Source organism: Dasypus novemcinctus, chromosome 19 (genome assembly GCF_030445035.2).
Source record: "Dasypus novemcinctus isolate mDasNov1 chromosome 19, mDasNov1.1.hap2, whole genome shotgun sequence".
NCBI lineage: Eukaryota > Metazoa > Chordata > Mammalia > Cingulata > Dasypodidae > Dasypus > Dasypus novemcinctus.
In genome coordinates, this window is record NC_080691.1 from 21,370,733 (window position 1) to 21,391,748 (window position 21,016).

At 39.1% G+C, this 21,016-nt stretch overlaps 1 protein-coding gene and 1 long non-coding RNA gene across 6 annotated transcripts in view; one reads left to right on the forward strand and one right to left on the reverse strand.

Annotated features, from left to right (window-relative positions):
• BRAP (BRCA1 associated protein) overlaps positions 1-21,016 on the reverse strand; it is a 49,075-nt gene that overhangs the window by 26,494 nt on the left and 1,565 nt on the right. For all 3 annotated transcript variants that reach the window (XM_058280974.2, XM_004483016.4, XM_071210027.1), the window contains exons 2-10: positions 20,192-20,353; positions 19,361-19,559; positions 18,075-18,264; positions 12,048-12,161; positions 9,659-9,807; positions 4,667-4,742; positions 4,093-4,231; positions 3,615-3,724; positions 1,025-1,114 (exon numbers count right to left, since the gene is read on the reverse strand). In XM_058280974.2, coding sequence (XP_058136957.1) covers positions 1,025-1,114; positions 3,615-3,724; positions 4,093-4,231; positions 4,667-4,742; positions 9,659-9,807; positions 12,048-12,161; positions 18,075-18,264; positions 19,361-19,559; positions 20,192-20,353 — 1,229 coding nt within the window. The remainder of the gene's footprint in view (positions 1-1,024; positions 1,115-3,614; positions 3,725-4,092; positions 4,232-4,666; positions 4,743-9,658; positions 9,808-12,047; positions 12,162-18,074; positions 18,265-19,360; positions 19,560-20,191; positions 20,354-21,016) is intronic.
• On the forward strand, positions 1,527-9,011 carry LOC131274438 (uncharacterized). Of its 3 annotated transcripts, XR_009181715.1 has the most exons (5): positions 1,527-1,745; positions 2,468-2,587; positions 2,705-2,760; positions 3,354-3,425; positions 8,746-9,011. It is a non-coding gene; the product is annotated as an uncharacterized lncRNA (long non-coding RNA). The 3 variants fall into 3 exon arrangements; XR_009181713.1 differs by having other exon boundaries at positions 2,468-2,760; XR_009181714.1 differs by lacking the exon at positions 2,705-2,760.

Sequence of the window (21,016 nt, forward strand, 5' to 3'; positions counted from 1 at the left end):
GAAGCAGCTAGATCTCTGGGCCTTCCACCTGGGCTTCTACCAAAGTCAAACCAGGGAAGAGGATTTGGCTCAACTGATAGAACGTCTGCCTACCACACAGGAGGTCCAGGGTTCAAACCCAGGGCCTCCTCACCAGTGTGGTGAGCTGCCCTTGTGCGGTGCTGATGCACGCAAGGAGTGCCGTGCCTACGCATGGGTGTCCCCTGCGTTGGGCAGCCCCACGCGCAAGGAGTGCACCCCTCAAGGAGAGCTGCCCCAAGCAAAAAAAGTACAGCCTGCCCAGGAGTGCTGTCGCACACACACACAGAGCTGACACAGCTAGATGATGCAACAGAAAAAGAGACACAGATTCTTGGTGCCACTGACAAGAATGCAATCAGACACAGAAGAATGCACAGCGAATGGACACAAAGCAGACAATGGGGGGTGGGGGGGAGGGGGAAGGGGAGAGAAATAAAATTTTTTTTAAATCTTAAAAAAAAAAACCCAAAAAAACAACAAAGTCAAACCATTTTTCTCTTTCATACATTGGAGGAATGAACAGCATAAAAGGATTATTTTGTTAGGGCACAAAGATGTCTGCTGAAACTTTAGCATTTCTGCCCAATTTCACTTTTTACAATTTAGAATGGCTCAGCATAATCTTGGTGCCTCAGCAGCCCACGCTGAGTTCCTAAAATGAGCTGTTTCCTAGTTGATAAACTAACTGCTGATTCAAATTACAAACCCTCATGTAGGACTTCTATTTTTTTTTTTAATGAAATTGTACAAGGCACTAAAAACCTGACTGAGATCGATAAATAAACAAATACACAAACTCAACCCACCCAAAATACTCAAATCTTCAAATTAGAATTTTTTTTTTTTTTTAAGATGCAAACAGTTCTCTACCTGAATATAAGACTGAGAAAGGAAGCATGTAGGAACCCTTTCCCCTGTATTCTACCTCCTTGCACCCTCCACATCAGACTGCCCAGAACTGTGGCATTTCAGCACTAACACCAAACCAAACAAAGAGACTTACTTCCTCTGCTGTGTCCTTCTCTATCCGAACTATCTTGTTTTCCCAGTAGATTCGCTGAGATTCCAGCTGGCTTGTTAATAAATATGAATACTAAAAGCAAAGAATAAACACCAAAACAACACTGCTGTCAGTCTCTAAAATTCGATTACAACTTCATTTTTAATGATCTACTGAATAGAAAGATTAATACTCGTCATCAGGATACGTATTATACCTTGGTCCAATTCTCAACAAACTTTGGGCCAGGGGGATCACAGAGATGATAATTACACTCCTATTTTCCTGAGGCTTATGATCTTGTGGGGAGAAATGGAGAAATGCACATTAAAAATCATGTTCTGTTCAAGCAGACTTTACAAAGAACCACAATGGTTATAATTAAGTGTTAACATAAATCAACTTACCTGTCTAAGCCACTCCAGGAAGCTGTCCCTGTTCCTCCCAACCCTTGTGCTAAGTGTCACTTCTTACCTCCTCAGTCCTCTGCCTGTCATGAATAGCACTTATGATCCTAGCATGTAATCACTAGTTGACCAGTCTGCCTCCTTGATCAGGCTGTGAACTCCTGGAAAGTGAGGATTATATCTCTGTTTCTGTACCCCCAGTGCCTCAGTGAATGTCAAGAAATGTTTGCTGCATGACTGAATAACAGTGCTGTGTCTCTACAGGGAAGGGACAGATAGCTTATGATAGTGGGGTGTGGTAGGACTTCTGAGAGAAGGTGAGATGTGAAAAGGCTCTTGACAGATAGGAGGGGGAGGCAGATAAAAAAAGAAAGATATGATTCCAGAAATAAATGCTGGACCAAGACAAGACCTGAGAATGTTCAGGATCTCTTCAGAGATTAACAAGTGAGGCTGATGGGTAAGGGATTAAGAGAGAAGACTAGGGAGATAAACTGGGACCAAATTGTAGACTCTATATTGAGAAATGTGGACAGAGGAGAATCAAAGGCTGAAGAGTGGCAAGATCACATGTGCATTTTGAAAGACAATTCTGGAAGACTACAAAGAGATCTGAGGGGAGCAGATGTAGCTCCTCAGTGGTTGAGCACCTGTTTCCCACGTACAAGGTCTTGGGTTCTATACCTGATACCTCCTTAAAAAAAAAAAAGCAACCCAAACATGTTTGTAGGCTAGAGAAGGCACTAAAAGTGCAAAAGAGAAAGGACAATTGGGAGAACGTGTGTGCACTGGATGTACATTCCATGAGGGCAGGGAATACACCAGGTTTGTTCAGTGCGGTGTCCCCAGCATGGGAACAGTGGCTGACACATAGTAGCTGTTGTGGGTTGAACAGTGTCCCCTAAAGACATACTTAAGTCCTAACTCTCAGTATCTGTGAATGTGACCCTTGAATACAGGGTCTTTGTAGCTGTAATTAGTTAAGATGAAGTCTTTACAGTGGGCACTAAATTATACGTGACTGGTGTCCTTCCAACAGGGAAATTTGGACACACAGACCCAGATACAGAGGGAAAATGGTCACATGAAGACAAAGACAGAAATTGGAGTTGTGCTGCCACAGCCAAGAAACATGCAGGGCCACCAAGACCTGCAAGAGGTAAGTAAGGTTCCTCCTCCAGAGCTTGAGGCTCTGCCAGACTGTGGCTCTGCCAACGCCTTGATTTTGGACTTCTGGCTTCCAGAATTGTGAGAGAATGAATTACTGTTGTTTTAGCTCATCCAGATGTGGCACAGACATCCAGTATGTGGCAACTCTAGGAAACTAATATAGTAAGTAGTGTTCAATAGACAATGGTTGACTTTTTAAAAAATTCAATTATATATTTACAATTAATACAGGGAGTTATTTATTCTAGAAACAATGTGAAGTGTTTAATCTTTTTCCCATCAGTATAATAATACATTGATGGTAACAACACCAGACTTATTTTAGGCCATTTTTCTGAACTATCAGATCTTTAAGAGTCTTGAGATGATCAAATTTTCAAATGTCCATTTCCTCCCACGGTTAAGATATTCATATTTAAAATAATCTTTTTTTTTTCTTTCAAATTTATACGAAACAGGATGTGTTAAATTTTCCTTTCATTAACACAAAATTTATACTATATCACTTTTACAGTAGATGGGATTTACTGTTATGGAGAAAAACCTGATTGTGTAAATTAACAAAATTACGTTGTTTCTTGAAGTATATGAACAGCAAAAATGGCTTTGAGTATATAGCCTCTAATTCATAAATGGCAGCCCAAAATATAAGAAAAAGCTTCTTGGGAATGCAAAAATGCTATTGGGTTTTCTTCATTCTGTCCAAGTAAGCTCAGTTTTTCTAACTGCTCTTGTGATGCTAACATAACTTGCAGTTTTCTTGCAGCTATGGAGGACAACCTAAATACTGAACTTGAGATAACTAGGAACATCACACTGAAAATAAGGTACAGTGAAACTTAAACTTTCAAAGAAGAAAAATAGAATAAAAATATCTTAATAATCATTTACAGTAATGATAGAACTTTCAAAAAGTTTACATGCAAGTTAAATGGCAAAATTAAAAGCTCAAACAACCTTTCAAGTTAGAATAGTAAAAGCAGTAGAAATAGGTACTGAGTGATAAAGTATCTTACCTCTAATTGTAAGGCATCTATTTTCTCTTCCTGGCATGTATCTCCCTCACATTCATACTGTACTATTTTTCCATCTGTTTTACTTGCAACCAGTCGATGTACATAATTATCTAAAGAAAAGAATGAGTCAACCAAAGCGTGATTATTTAGATTGAAAAGTGGCCTCCATTTGCTTTAACGCTGAGAAAATTTTTGTCTTTATAAATGTAATTCAATGCCTTGGCGATATTTCTCTAAAAGAAATATCACTTGAATTGTAAAAGGAGTGAGAGAGCAAGAATGGAAGTGTGAACTCTCCTTAAAATGTGTGATTCAGGCCATTCCTGGCAAGGTGTGCTCTCAAGGGCACCTTGACAATTCAAGTTGCAAAAGCTACTAGGAAGATGGTATTTCAAATAGTAAGGGACAGTGGAAAGGTTCTGAAAGAAAAATTTCTATACAGCAGGAATCCAAATTAGAAAATAAGAGCAGTGTTCACCTCCAGCATAGTCCCAGACTCGATGGTTGGTGAGCTGCATGGCGTACGTGTGCTGGGTCTCCTCAAAGTGCTTGTAAGCATGTCGACTAACATATCGTCCACATCCTATGTGCCCACATATTAAACAAATCCAAAGGTTCTGCCAAGAAGAAGGTCATTTCTTAATTAATTAAATAAAAACACACAATTAGGCCCAGTAGGTATGAAGGGGCCTGACATAGAATTAAACTTCGACTTGTTTCTACAGGAGTTTTGCATAATAAATCAAGGGATGCTTTGATAGGTTAATCATTTCTCTCTCTGATTTCTAAGAAGCAAGAAAAAAAATCTTACAATTTATCAGTAAAATGTATACCTTTTAAAAGAACAAAGAATAAAAGCATAAAAAATATAAAGTATTTTGTTTAGAAGTAAGATAATTTGTGTATTCACATCTATTGCCTGATCCAAGACAAAAAGAAAACAGAAATCTGTTTTAAAAAAGAATTTAAAAGACTTTAAGTCATTAAGGGCAGAAGAAAACCCCAGACAATTGAAGCTGTGTTAATTATTCTTTTCCTGCCCCATTACTTACTTCCTGAACACCACACTCAAAACACTTATTTTCTTCTACTGGCTCTGGAGTTTGACAGTACCGGCAAACGGGACACCTACCCAAGACACCAAAAGATAATGGTACATATTAAATATAAAAGACAGAGTTACAGAACCCAAAAGTCAAAATTCGAATCTTATGTACTATTTTTAGGTTGATCACTATTAAGGATTATAACTCAAAAGAGAAAAATTTTCAAGCTATTCTCAAACAAAAAATACAGAAGCTTGATAAAATAGAAAGAAAGGGAGAAATCTTGATCTACCTCCTGTCTTTTTCCACTTTCCTATCTAAGGCTTAATAGCTAAATATTTACAGGTTACAATTAGGAACCTTAGACAAATTTTTTTTAAGGTTTATTTTTATTTATTTATTCCTCCCCACCCCTTGTTGTTTGTGCTAGCTATCTGCTCTCTGTGACTGTTCATTGTGTGCTCTGTCTGCTAGCCTTCCTCTTTTTTTAGGAGGCAGTGGGAACTGAACCTGTGACCTCCTATGTGGGAGGGAGGCACACAATCGCTTGAGCCACGTCTGCTCCCCGCTTATCCTGATTCTCATTGTGTTCCTCATGTCATCTTGTTGCGCCAGCTCACTCTCTTGGTTGTCTTCTTTAGGAGGCACTGGGAACCGAACCTGGGACCTCCTATGTGATAGGCGGGAGCCCCATTTCTTGAGCCACATTCACTTCCCCGAAACAAATTATTACTTGTTTCATATCTGGTTATTCACAAGGTATTTTTATTCCAATCTACCTGTATTAGTCAGCCAAAGGTGCAAAATGCAAAATACCATAAATTGGTTGATTTTTATAAAGGGTATTTATTTGATTTACAGATATCAGGCCATAAAGCATACGTTACTTCCCTCACCAAAGTATATTTTCACGTGTTGGAGCAAGATGGCTGCTGACATCTGTGATGGTTCAGGATTCCTGGGTTCCTCTCTTCCAGGGTTTTGCTTCTTTCTGGGCTCAGGGTTCCTCTCTTCCTGGGGCTTGCTTCTCTTTCTCTGTGTGCTTACCTCCCAGGGCTATAGCTTAAGGCTTCAGCATCAAACTCCAACATCAAAAACCCCTCCAACTCTGTCTTTGCCATGCCTTTTATCTGTGAGTCCCCACCCACCAAAGGGCGGGGACTCAACACCCTACTGATATAAGAGGTTTACTTGATTAAGTAATCCAATATAATCTCATATGGCCAGAGGAAAAGATCAGTTTATAAACATAATCCAATATTTCTTTTTGGAATTCATCAATAATGTCAAACTGCTACACTACCCTATCCCCATTTATCAAAAGAGCTGAATTATTCATAATTAACCCTGTCCTCTCAAGGTTGTTCTTTAGAATTGGAAATAAGATCTGTAGTAAAAATTTTATCAAATTAAAATAAAACTGTTAATGTACTTCCTAATATTACACACGGCATCTTATCATACTGTAAATATCATCTGAGGATATCAGTACTGTCAGAACTTAAGTTGTGATTTACAAAAGCCAATAAAAACAGCATAGGAAAAAAATCCATAACCCTTTTCTGTTGTACTCAAGACAAAGTAATGCTAACTACTAGACATGAATATTTTTTGCCAGACGAGTAAAAACAGTGTGTCAGAATTAAAGAGTTATGGTTAACTAAATTGGCAGTAAGAAAAAAGAATGTTCAAGGTACAACCTGTATCAGTTTAATTTGTCACCCTGACTGAGTAAATGAAACTGAGAAAAGGAAATGAACAGAAAGAACACTAAATTTTTGACACAGATAAGGAAGCTCTGTGGTTCCTCTATTAAGGCTGAAGGATCCAGTCTCTGTCTTTCTTTGACAGGAAAAAACCTCAATGAAACAACAATGGTAGCTAGTAGGCAGCAAGCAGTTTTGTTGAGAGTAGAAACTAGCTTTGTGCCACACACTTGGTTTGTGTGTGGCTCTGGCAGTGACTGGATAAAAAAACTCTAAATTTTCCATATTGTGGAGAATGAGCTTTCTGAAATATAAATCTGATACTGAGAATATAAAGGAAAAAAGTACAAAATTATTTCTTCTATATAATTAGCATTCTATTACATACCATCTCATTAAATACAATTAGTATCTATTAAATATAATTAAGTTTATTAAATTCTCAGTGCCTTCCCCTCCAAAAATAATTTTGAGTTTTTATCTTATTTTCCCTCTGAGATGTTGAGGAAACCTCCTCCAAATGCCCTGACCTGACATCTGTCTTCCTGTGTCAGAACAATACCCTTCCAGATGTAGTATCAATGGTGCCTCCTACCTGCAGCCCTTCCTGACATCCCACAGCTGGGAAAGCCATCAATTTATTCTCCGTCTCTACCTTGAATCATATACATCTATGTTTATGTGTAAGCTCCCTTTGTAGATTGAACTTCCCTGAGGAGGGTCTGCCTTTGACTCTTCTCTCTCAACACCTAGTATTGTAATAAGCATATAATGAGGCTCAAACCCACATGCTAAATAAACTGTGTGCTTTAATTAAAAAAAAAAAAAAAAGATTTTATTTCTGCCCACTCACCCACTGTTGTTTGCCCTCACTGTCTGAGGTTCTGTGTGTCCATTTGCTGTGTGCTCTCTGTGTCTGCTTATCTTTTCTTTTTTTAGGAGGCACTGGGAACCAAACCTGGGACCTCCCATGTGGGAGGGAGGTGCCCAATCACTTGAGCCACCTCTTTTCCCTGCTTGTTGTGTCCCTCATTGTGTTTCCTCATTACATCATCTTGTTGCATTAGCTCGTCACGCCAGCCCATTTTGTCAGCTCTTCTTTTTTAGGAGGCACCGGAAACTGAACCAGGGACCTCCCATGTGGTAGGTGCCCAACTGCTTGAGCCACGATATGAAAGTTGAATTCTAGACCCAGTTCTTCTACTGTCTGGTCCTTACACCTTCAGCATGCTAAGCCTCATCTCTCTGAGTCAGTTTCCTCCTTTGTCAAATGAGGAAACTTCCAACTTTAATATGCTATGGCTCTATGATAGTTAATCTATAATGAAAGTAAAAACTGGATTGGCAGGGAACAAAGTGCTCAAAATTTAAATAGCATAGCAAATGTATACAAGATATAGATAAACATTGTATGGAATGCATGCATCCCACTGTGGCTGTGTTCCAGGCAATTTTAAACCTGGACAATTCATTGAAGAACCCCAAATGATACTCCAGAATATAACTGGGGCAAGATTCTCATCCAGCTAAATAAGCATGCTACATAAAACCCAGTGTATATTTGCTCAACAATATTAACTGAACTCCTATGCTTCACCAGGACTCATGCAAGCCAAGTTCTTGCTCTGAGAGGGCTGGCATTCTTCTTCCAGTCCAGCCATGGGTGGCAAAGAGAAATTCCTACGGACTTTTACCCCTCATAACTTCCTGGCTTTGGAATGTGACTTCCCACATCATGTGTGCTGCCCTTCCTTTTAACTGTCTTCTCCTCGGCTCCACTCTTCCACTGGCTAACTCCTATACCTCCTCAGCCCTCAGATCCAATGCTGCATCTCAGACACTCTGACTGCAAAGGGCTCCTATTCTCCGGCCATGATGCTGCACACTGCTCCTTCGTAACACTTGTTACGGCTATGAGTTCACATTTATTTATGAGATTATTTAATTCTCCTTCTTTCCCCCTGTACTGTGGAACCCAGGAGGCCAGTGTCTGATCTACTTTTCTAGCTAAGTCCCACAGTGCAGTTTCCAAAGGGAACAACCACCCCTGATTGAAAAAAAAAAAAGGTACAGGCCATGCAGCAATGCCAACCTGCAAATAAGGTCTTTGTTGAATTGGGAAATAGGACATGCAGGTGTGTGCCTCACACTTGGTGACTGCTCTTACTACTGGCCAATGAGCCATTAATACCTGACAAGTTAAAATCTTAAACTGCTATAACCCAGTCGATGAGAAAGTAAAAGAAACTGGCAGATATGAAGTGCTGCTGATAAATGAGATTTTGGACCTATATTTGGTTTTAGCATAAGAATCTTAAGGCTAAGCTTAGTCCCACCCCCCCTCACCCCCACATTTTTTTTTCATTCTCTGCCTCTTAGAAGGAAAGAGTAACTCATATTACTGTGGGAAGTACCACAAGAATTCAGAGTGAGCACACTAAAAAGGACTTGGAAGAATGCTGATTCCCATATAAAGGAAGGAAAGGAAGAAGGAAAACTGAATACCCTTCCATGTGACCTCTTTACTATCAAGGTGCTGAGGTTTATAAAATCAAATACTTAAAATGGATAATTTTTGGTGGTGGCCGAGTTTTTTTTTTGTTTTTTAATTTGAAACTTTTTATTTTGAAATACTTCCAAACTTACAGGACTGTTAGAAAATAATGTAAACCTCATACAGAGAACTACAATATATCCTACCCTCCCAGAGACTCAGATTCACCAATTTTAACATTTTGTCGCACTTGCTATAGCATTCTAGCTATCTATCCATCAGTCTATCAATTTATCCATCAATCTATCAATTTATTCATCCATCCACCCATCCCTTTTCTGAACACTTGCGTATAGGTTGTAAACATCATGCTCCTTGAACACTTAATAATGCCATGTACATTTCCTGAGGACAAGGACAGTCACTTATGAATCCACTTTAAGTGCAGTTCTCAAGTTCAAAAAACTTAACATTGATAGAATGTTTACAACCTATAATCCTATTGTTTTATATGTCCCAATAACTTCCTTTTGAGCCTTTTCTCCTCCCTTGTTAGATACCATCCAGGAGCAAGTATTGCCTTTGCTATTGTCTCTTTAGTTGTTCTCTCTCTCTCTCTCTCTATTCTGGTATCACATATATAACATCGACTCTTCGAAGTCAACCACTCCTTAGCATATCATTCATTGGGATTAATAATGTTCACTATGTTGTGGCACCCTCAGGTGGTGGCCACTTTTAACTCTGGAAAGGGTATGAGGGGCTTTGATATACTGGGCGTTGAGCCTCTGCACTCACGTGGTGTCGTCCCAGCGCTGCAGACACTGGCTGTGGAAGCTGTGGTTACAAAGTGTGGTGAGAATGCCATTCACGGACTCATCCATGCGCTCCAGACATACTGTGCACTTGGGGAGCTCGGTTAGGTCCATCACTGGGAGGCTGGCACCCTATAGGGAAACATCTCACGTAAGCCACACTTGAGGAACACCAGCTTTCTTTCTCTTTTTTTGGCAAACAATAGCTTTTCTGTTGCTCTTTGACTTCTGACAAGATAGTATCAACATTATTATTCTTTCCAGATCATTTAAATTGGTAAGATTTTCATCCACTCCTTGATTCAACAAATATTCACTGAGAACCTCCTATATTGCTGGCACTGTGGAAGGCACTGGGGATACAGTGGTGGACAAAACAGACCAGATCCTCGCCCTCAGCTGACATTCTAGGAAGGGAGACTGCTGCCACAACCTTAACAGATTATTTGACTTGTTACCAGACTCCTGTCTCTAGCTCTAAACATCTAGGATTATGATAGAACATAAAGCAACAAAAGCTGTAGAATAGGAATGGATTTGGATGATGTTTCTGCAGAGTAAATTATAACAACACTTTCTAGTTAGTGACAATAGTATTAACAGCACAGATTTTTTTTTCAGGAGGTACAGGGGATTGAACCCAGAACCTTGTACCTGGGAAATAGGCACTCAGCCACTGAACTATACCCACTCCCCTTAAAAACACTGATTTTATTTGGTCCTTGCTATCTGCCAACACTGTTCTAGGTGTGGAACAATGGTGAGCAACAGATCCAGTAAGTGAAAAAAAAAAACAAGAGTCAGTCCTGACCTTCAGAGAGCTAAGAGTCTAGAAGAACAGTTAAAACTCAAATAATAAAAAGAAGCATAATTACCAAGAGTTATAAGTGCTATGAAGGAAAAGTGCAGAAAGCTATAATAGGGTAGGAAACAGGGGCATGACTTGGGCTAGGTGGTCAGGAAAGGCACCCCTAAGAAAGCAATATCTAACTTCAGACCTGATAGCTGAAAGCCCAGGAGGAATACTTAGAAGGTGAAAAGGGATACATATAAAGGCAAGCTTCTGAGAAAAATCACGTTAATATACATCTCCCAAAAAATAGATATTTCCCATAAGTCTCTCAAGAGATCAAGTTCATTTGGTACACTGAGGCCTAGTGCACTGCCTGGCATAAGGGAAGCACAATTTTAGCACCTATCAAATTTATTTTACCTAATCAAATGACAGAAACAATTATTTCCATAAGGAGGTACCAGGGATTGAACCCAGGACCTCGTACATGGGAAGCAGGAGCTCATCCACTTGAGCGACATCCATTCCCAAGCTGATTTTAAGGTAAAAAGAGCTTTAGGTCTATTTTGAAAAAAAAAGAAAATCTAAATATATACAGAGTAGTATCTGTTACATAAAATGATTCAATGATCATATATTGTAAAGGAAAGTCTCCTAAGGAGGGTGGCAGCTTAAGTCAATCACAAGTTGCATCAAAAACAGAACAGGGAGGCAGACTTGGCCCAGTGGTTAGGGTGTCCGTCTACCACATGGGAGGTGCACAGTTCAAATCCTGGGCCTCCCTGACCCGTGTGGAGCTGGCCCATGCGCAGTGCTGATGTGCACAAGGAGTGCCCTGCCACGCAGGGGGGTCCCCCACATAGGGGAGCCCCCCGCGCAAGGAGTGAGCCCCGTAAGGAGAGCCGCCCAGTGCGAAAGAAAGTGCAGCCTGCCTAAGGATGGTGCCACCCACACAGAGAGCTGACACGACAAGATGACGCAACAAAAAGAAACACAGACACACGGATTCCTGTGCCGCTGACAACAACAGAAGTGGACAAAGAAACAAGATGCAGCAAATAGACACAGAGAACAGACAACCGGGGTGGGGTGGGGAGGGGAGAGAAATAAATAAATAAATAAATCTTTAAAAAAACCACAAAAAAACAGAATAACAAAACAAATCAGAATCAAGAATCAGGAAGATTAAGGGTTAATATTTAAAACAAAAAACATTAACCTCTTTTTGGCTCCAGGTGATGTTTCATCGATCTGAAATAGCTGAAAGCTTATTTTAACAACAAAGGAAACATTTTCTTTGCAATTTAAAAAATTAAGATAAAATTCACCATTTAAAAATGTACAATTCAGTGGTTTTCAGAATACTCATAATTGTCCAACCATCACCCTATCTAATTTTAGTACATTTCCACCGCCCCAAAGAAACCTATACCCATCAGCAGTCACGCTCCAATCCTTTCCCCAGTCTCTGGCAATCACTAATCTACTTTCTGTCTATGACTGTCGTTTTGGACATTTTCACAGATAAAATTTTAACATTGCTACATTTATATCAAATATAAAAATTGTTTTCACTTACATCTTCAGATTTCAGCACTTCAGCCCTTTCCACATAGACGAGCTGGCAAACATCGTCTTCTATTGAGTTAAATTGGCGGCCATTGCATGCCATATAAAAACTATCTGCATCAGCCTATGTACATAGTAGGGAAAAGGAAACATTGAGAAATATTCTTAAAACTTGCTTTATATTCAAAATGCATGACTTTATTCTCATTAGCATTTAAAAATTATACATGAGAGAAAACCACTAAAAGTAACTTCTACAGAAGCAGGTTTTCATAAGCTAATTGTTTAACTCCTTGGTCAACATCCTACATTGCCAAGGTGTTTCCTGGGCTACATTACAGTTTTAACTTGAACTGGCAGAAAGTACTGAGAAAGTACTGACATGTAGTGCACTGACAGCCAGTACAATTTAAATATTCAACCAGCAACAGTCAACATTTCCCTTGAAATCAGTTTCTTTTCCCCCTCTAGTCAGCATTTTCATAGCAGCTGCAAAGTAAACTCTCATTTTTGCAAAGCTTGGAATCAAATCATAACTGATGATTGCTGTACAAAGGCTCTTTTAAAAAAACAGAATCAAATCAGAAAAAATAGAAGACCAGTGGAACTGGCATTGAGTGAAAAGCCAACTCCTCTTCAATAAACTAAATAGTAATGATACATGAGAGTTAGATAAGGATTCCACTAGAAGATTTTAAACAACAACCTTGTGTACAAGACCAAAAGCAAAACTCTCAGCCAAGGTCAAAAGGTCCAAGATGAAACAGTTTCATCCCCTTTGAGTAGAAGACAGACAGAATATGGGTAAACAGTCTCTTTTAAGTTTAAAAAGCTATCAAGGCTCATGAGAGCATTTTTGAGTATGGACACAGGTAAATCAAAGCTCCTAGACTAGCCTTTTTAAAAGCAAGAGAGATAAGAAGCAGCTGGGAAGCCAAGGCTTGTCTGCGTTTCACTAGCACACAGATCAGCCCAAACACAGGAAGCTGTGTGCTTTGGCCCTAGTAATATTGACAAGCTATTTCTTAGGGGAATTCTGCAAAAGGAAATGCTGCATGATCGATCTCTAAGAAGAGATTCAAGGTTGTTCCAGGCAAAAATAGTCCTGCTTCTCTACCCTCATTGGGCTTCTAAATCTTACAGCAATTTTAAGTTTTTTCAGCAGCTTTTAATTCCACTCTGAAGATGTAATTCCAGTAAATTCTTGCTTATTTATGCTACTCTGTGACCAAATGAGCTAAGCAGCTAAGGAAAGATGATGAGTCTGAAAGTAGTGTGCCCCCCCACCCCCTCCCAGGTTGGAGGTGGGGCAAGAGATTCCTTCCTTCAGGAAATGATCTTTGTGATAGGTACAGTGCATTTTACCTTGATCAAAATATTTCAAGTCTGTTGTTGGACAGTAAATCTTTTTAATACAATAAAGAAGCAACCTAAAATGGCTTCCCCCATTTTTCAAGAGCAGTGGCCTTTTCCTGAAATGATTTTGGATGAGTAAGCAGCAGAATGAGCACATGGATTCATGTACTAATAGAACTGTCTGGAAGCACTGACGGTGGCTCAGGTCAGAGCCTCAGGTTCCAGCAGAGGATAGCACTGCGGCTATCCAGAAAAGGTGGATCCCTCCTCAGACCTTCCAGCTCTGAAATGCTCACCAAGCGACCACACCTCCCCAGAGGAAGGGACAAGGTTCATGACACTTAGCATGTGATAAAGCCCACTGGACACAACATAAAGTATTTTTTTCTTGGGGGAACTGTTTGTTTATACCACAGAAATGTACTTTTTAAAAAAAATGAGAACATTTATTAACAGTTGAGATCCCCCAAAATTCTGATTTCTTCTTTAAACTTCTTGGTATTGGAAATGCACCTTCATTCATTCAAATAGTTACTGAGCACCCAATATGGGCCAGGACTGTGCTATGCACTGTTAAGAGAGTAGGGAGCAAAACACATGATTCCTACTTCAACCCACCATTGAAATGCACACAAAAAAACCCTGAAGCTGGGGACCAAATGTGGCTAGTGGTTGAGTGCCTACTTCCCACATGGGAGGCCCCAGGTTCAGTCCCTGGTGCCTCCTAAAAACCAAAACAACAAACAAGCGAAAAAAATGAAAAACCAACTCAGAGGAGCTGATGTGGCTCAGTGGCTGAGCACTGGCTTCTTACAAATGAGGTCCTAGGTTCAATCCCTGACCCCGATACCTCAAAAAAAACAAAACAAAACAAAAAACAAACAGGGATGCGGATGTGGCTCAAGTGACTGAGCTCCCACCTACCACACTTGAGGTCCCAGGTTCGGTTCCTGGTGCCTCCTATAGAAGACAAGCAAGACAGCAAGCTGATGCAATGGGCAGGCACGGTGAGCTGATGCAATAAGATGATGCAACAAGAGACACAAGGAGGAAAACAATGAAAGACACAACAAAGCAAGGAGTGGAGGTGGCTTAAGTGATTAGGTGCCTCCCTTCCACAGCGGAGGTGCTGGGTTCAGTTATCAGTGCCTTCTAAAAAGATGGAGAGCACACAACAGACAGACATAGCAAATGCAAACAACAAGGGGGTGGTGAGAAATAAATAAATCTTAAAAAAAACCAAAAAATCTGAAGCTAGTTTCAAAACACACAGAAGAAACAATTCTTTCACGTAAAATGTTAGTGTCGTGTACAGCCAACAATTTAATGAAACCCAACTTTTCCTTTCGTCTGATCTCTTGCTTTTGTTTGTTCTCAGGATAAAGTGAGAAAAAGAAAAATCCATTATGCTCAAAGTTCCTTCGTTGTCAAAGTGGTTGACTCTACCATTAAGAAAATATTTTTACTTCTCAAAAGAAGGGTCTCCTAGCCGGTCCTAAGCATGACACTGAAAATGAGCCAAAATACTTGTTCTGGTTTGAGTCTTCTGTGGACCCCAGAAAATGATGTTCTTAAGCAAATCTATTCCTGTGCCTGGAAATCAATTACATGTGCTAGAACCTTTTGGTTAGATTCAGTTAAGGGCCTTTGATTAGATTGTGAGAACTAGGGTGGATCTTAATCCTTTTGCTGGAGTCCTTCATTAATGGAGGAGAACATAGTTAAAGACAGTTGCCATTTTACCCTGCCATGTGAGAGAAGACTTCCAGATTGCCTATAGCAGCAGAAAGATAGAGAAACTGAGAGAGAAGCTAGAGACCGGAATCAGCAGAGGAGGCTGAGTCAAGGAGGAGGGAGAGAACTATATGCTGATCTCCCACAGCTGAGCTTGAGAAGAAAGTGAGCCTGGAGGGGAAAGCAGGGATCTCTGCAGAGGCCCATCTTCATTTTGCCTTGCCATGTACCAGGACCTCACCAGCAGCCAACCTTGAAGAGAAAGCATCTCTGCTGATGCCTTGATTTGGACATTTTTGCAGCCTCAGGGCTGTAAGCTTTTACCCTAAAAAATCCCTATTGTAAAAGCCCAGCCATTTTTGATATTTTGCTCCCAGGAGCTTTAGCGAACTAAAACAATACTCTATTGACAAGTTATCTGACCTTTTTTGGTCCCAAAGAACTATAAAACTGAATCTTTCCTGCTTTCATGTGTTCTGATGAATCACAAAATGCTTACCTAAAGACCAAGCTTTCTAAAAGGTCACAGTACAATTTTTTAAGGACATGTTTGTAAGACTTCCACATAAAGCAATGGCCAACAGAAATACAAAAGATCACAAAAGATATAGAGGCCTATTACTTATTAAAATTCTCCAGTGAGAAAAAGAAAGGAATAAAAGTATGATTAGCTGTGCATGCTATGAAGTTGGGCTAGCTGGGTTTGAATCCTAGCTCTGATGCTTATGAGCTGTGCAACACAAACAAATGACTTATCTATGCCTTACAGATTCCTTAATGGTGAAGCAGGAAAGTAATACCACCTACTTGAAGGAAATGTTGAGAGGATTCAGGGAGATAATCCATGAAAAGCTCTTTGCACAGGGCCTGGCTCCTGTTGGAAGCTACTGCAACTGTTCTCACTATGGCCCATTATTGTATTTAATGACTTCAAGTCTTATACCAGGAGAGTGTTAGAAAATCCTCAATAGGATAGGCCTCGAACTCTAAAATCCAGGGTTAGCAAAAAATTATGCAACTCATGATACCAAGGTCAAGAGTTCTATCCCTATGGGGTAGAGGCATGCAGCAAGCTGTTTCATAGTGCCAAGAATCATCCTTCAATTTGAGCAACCTGGACCTGGTCAAAACACAGAGGTGGCAAGAATGTGCATATGTACAAAGAAAATCTATTAACAGTAACAGAAAATACCCAGAGTATTATCTGCATGTTACCAAAGGCAGCATTTGCTACAGGGAAGTTGGTGGGTTTATAAGGCAAGTCAGTGTCATGGGTTTATTAGACTTTTGACAATTTTAAAAGTCTAATATGTCTTTAAACTTTTTTTCCTCCTAATCAATATGGCTGACTCACAGATTCAGTTACTGGCTTAACCTAAGTGCTCTTAATTGTTAATGAGAAACTATGACTAAAGTGTTGCTGTTAAAGAATGTCTTGAAAACAGTGACTCTCTTCCCTTACTCATACTCATACCTTCATCCCATCCCTACTAGAGGATTATGTCCTAGGGATTACTATTGAGGGTGCAAATCCCAGCTCAGTCAACATTGCGAGTTGCGTGGCCCTGGGCAAATCACTAATTTCCCTCAGCAGTCAGTTTTCTCATCTGTCAAAAAGGGACAACAGTTATGTCTACTTCACTGGGCTGTAATGAGGACTAAATGAGACAACGCATGTAAAACACAGCACAGTGAGCAGTATAGCAATCGATAAAGATTACTTGTGTAGTCTAAGTCTACAGGATAGTTGAAATTCATGTTGTAAATGTTTTCCTCAACGTTAAAGTACTTTGTAAAAGGTAAAGAGATAATAACTGTGTACCCTTTTGTACATGGAATGCCAACCTAAGGGGCCCATAGAAGAGGCACAGATATAATCTACCTCCCACTCTCTCTAACTGCCTCCCCGTGGCCAATAACGACTGCAATGCTGTCGATTCTGGATTTCTGTAACGATAACAAGTGTAACCTTGTGTCATATGCTCCCTTTCACCCACAAATCTGGGTGACTGGTCAGAGAGGAAATAGTTAATGATGCTGAAGGCACATCCATTTCTTTGTTAATGAGCAAATTAGAACTGTTTATATGAGGCAAATTCAGGAAGGCTATTTGTCATTGAGGTGACAGAGAAGTAATTTCTGACAAAGCTGAATGTCAAAATCTAATGAAATTTCAATTAAACCTAAGGCTAGAATAGCTATAATATCTGGTTAAGGCCTAAAGTTTGCTTCATTCATATAGAAAAAGCACATTCCCACAAGAATGAGTACGCAAACCCAAGAGAATACCTTTATCATAACTCTATAACTAAGGCTCATGGAAAGTGCTAATTGATGCAGTGAGTAAAATGGAGTGGCTGGCAAAGCCTTCCTAAATCAAAAAGTATCTGTTATAAAGCACAGCATTTTTTAAAACCGAAAATATCACCATTCTTTCAGTGATTCTATTATACTAATTTCCAATCAGAATTCTAAAGCATGTTTAATACTTCAAGGAATGTCACAAAATCCCTCCTAGCCACCAAAATAATAATTTAAAAAATGGATTTTATTTTCTAAAATGTACTCAAGAGTATCTTTAAAAAAGAAAATTAAAGAAGTAGGGATATAGTGTTATAATGGCAAACAATAATATGGTGTCAACTTCGAAGAGTTTGGGAACTATTGCTCTACTGAAATAGTTACTATCACATTAAAAAAGAAACAAAACAAAACAACCTAAATATTAGATTTCATACCCAATCTGATTTGCAAAAAATTATGGGTATAAGAACTGCCTTTTTGCTAATGAACTTAAAAATACATCTAGAATTATAACAATACCCTGGAAGACATGTATGTCCAGCATCTCAGGTGCAAAATGTTATAAATCACACACAGCTATTATTATACACTTCCAAAAACACAGTTTCTGTGGCAAAGAGATTTTTAATATCTTAACTTTTACCTGTGCACTAAACTTTATCAGCACCATATATTGGTTTGGAGTAGAGTCTCTGATGATTTTCATTTGTTCAATTACTTCATTAAATGGGGCGACAAACTTCATAAGGTCATGACTGGTCATTGTAGCAGGGACTGTGAGAATACACAGCATGGCACTGCGCCTCACATCTTCTTTTAAGGAGGTCATCTTACTAATAAGACAATAATTAGACTGTCTTGAATAGATGAGGTTTGGTTAGTTCAGACATCACTAATTAGACAACTTTTATGTCCAAGAAAACAGGAAAATTAAAACGTGTACTATTTCACAAATCAATTTCAACAGCTTGTTATTTCACTTCAAAATACAAACTACAAGGGTAAATGCAGAATCCCTTAAACGTATCTGCAATAGAGTATAAGTTTCAAAATGTTCTATGCTACACCCTTCACTGGAATTTTTAATGTTAGGCTTGTGATAGTTAAAAATCTGCATTAAGCAATGCTTATTAGTTGTTTATTCTCATTAGTTTTTGCACAATAATCTGTTATTAGCAAACTCAGAGGCACAACTCTAGCTACGGATGTCAGTAAAAGGGTCTAGAAAAGAAAAGGGCTCTAAATATAAGAAAGAATAAATCCTAAACCATGGGAATGTGTTTGAAGATTACAGAAATGAGTGGAAAGAAAACCTCACATAATGCAATTTACTTTTGAAATGCTGCAAACTCTTCAACAGCTGTGACCCAAAATGGCTACCTGAATATTCGCTTCCCAGTGGAAACCTGGCAAACAAGTTAGGATAAGGACAGCCTATATGGAGTCAGTTACCAATTATCCAAGGTGCTGATGGCCCAGCTTGTAGTTCATCTAGCCAAACGCTTCCCTTCCTTTGACTTCTAGCAATCTTTGTTTGGACAACAGTAAAGGGTAAAAAGAAGTGGTGAAAGGGTCATCAGTTAACTGAATTCTCAGCAGCTTTAGCAGGGATTTAGTGGTGATATAAAACTATAATGATGCTGTAGATCACTTTTATTTTTTCATCTTCCCCAATCATCTTCAATGCCCACTTTCCAAGGGAATATTAAGTGCATCTGTATGTTTCTTTCATAAGAAGTTTTGACTCAATCCACAAGATTACAAATATAAGTCACCTAAGAATTCTCTAACATGCAACCCATCAAAGTATTAACCTTTTGAAGTTTAAAATATCCACTTTCCTTTAGGATAGGAGACTTTGCTCTGCTCTAGGCAAAAAAAAAAAAAAAAAAAAACAGACCAACTTGAAAGAAAAAAGGGTTTTCTTACTTTGTCTTGTATAGATGCATAATACCATGAACTATTTCAACTGATGGATTTCCACTGAAGAATGAAATCTGGTCGGGAAGCTGTTTGGATGGAGAATCGGGAGTAGCATTTATGCATTCTTTACTATGATCTCTACTCTTCTCTGCAGTGGAGGATGCTTCTGAAGACTTTTCTTCTTCCATTGAAGCTTTTAATTCATCTTTCACAAATTAAAAATTTGCAGATTATAAACTGACAGGAAATATGTTGAAGGACTCTAACTAGATTAAACTTTCAAGTCAGAAGGATAAATTTTGACAGAGAAATTGTAATATACTACAGTAAGAACTACTTTAACAGAACAGCTGAATGTTAGGAGCATATCAACTTGAAATCTTTCTTTGCCCAATAAAAATCTCATTAACACCCTCAGAAACTTAAGAATGGCTCTTATATTTGGCAGTTTCAACATCCTCTCTTAATGGCACATTCAGGGCTATTAAATTTGGAAACTAAACCTACCAGTTTAGTCCTGGAGGTGGAGTATACATCCTGTCATGTCAGAGCAGGGGAAGGCACAACATATTTACATGGATTATGATCTGCCCCTGACCTATATGGTAAGTAGTTCTCCCCCACAGAATAGTTATCAACTCAGCTTTGTTAGAACCAATTTAGAAGAATATTTGGAGAAGATAAAATGTGGCTTGACAATTTCACATAAGGCACACAGGCAATGAAAGATGTAAGTATGCTAGAGGTAAAAAATCAAGGGCTATTTGAACAACATGTATAAAACAAACAACAGAGGATCACATTACAAAAGACAATCCAGGGTCTTAGAAAGCATACCTGGGTTGGACTTCATGGTCTCAATGATCACATCTGTCATTTCTCGACGGCCAAGATGCTGATGTATGACTGCTGCTTTCTCTCCTGGTGACTTTCCTTCTAAACAGGCTACAGCTGAAGCTAGTGTCTTCTTTTTAATCACCTCATCAGACATTTCCCCAGCTAAAGAACAAATAAATGATTAAAATCTGATAACAAAACAAATATCTCTCTATTCTTGATGAATCCAACAATATGTTTTCCCTTTCTCTCTGCTGTCCTCCCCCAACATAAGATGGCTCTCTAGGGTCCATCTTACTTATCTCGGGTTCCGGCAGTGCTCAGCACAGACAATACACATCAGTGCAATAAACTTAGACAACGCAGGCTAGCCTAGTGAAATCATGGACTTTTAAAGTAAATCAATGAGCTTTAGAGAAGGTTTGACAGTGACTATGCCCAGAAGAACCAACATCTTAGTAATACCTGGTACAAATAAACTCTATGTTGAGCCCCAAATAACGGCATCAAGCTCATTAATAAATAAAAGTTCCAAAAACCTTTAGATAGAATACTTAAACCCTGGGTTAGGCTGATGCTATGACTCTAGACCTGAACAACTGCGGTCACTGTATTAAATCAATGAAACACACAAAAGGGAAAAGGAATTTGGCGACTACTGGAATATTCTTAATATAAGCTCTGTCAAGGCAGGGATCAGACGAGTGTTCTGCCCATCACTGTATCCTCAGTACATATACTACACTGCCCAGCACACAGTGAAAACTCTCAATATTTGTTAAATAAATTAATAAATTACTGACTCACGTAAATGTCTATAGACTA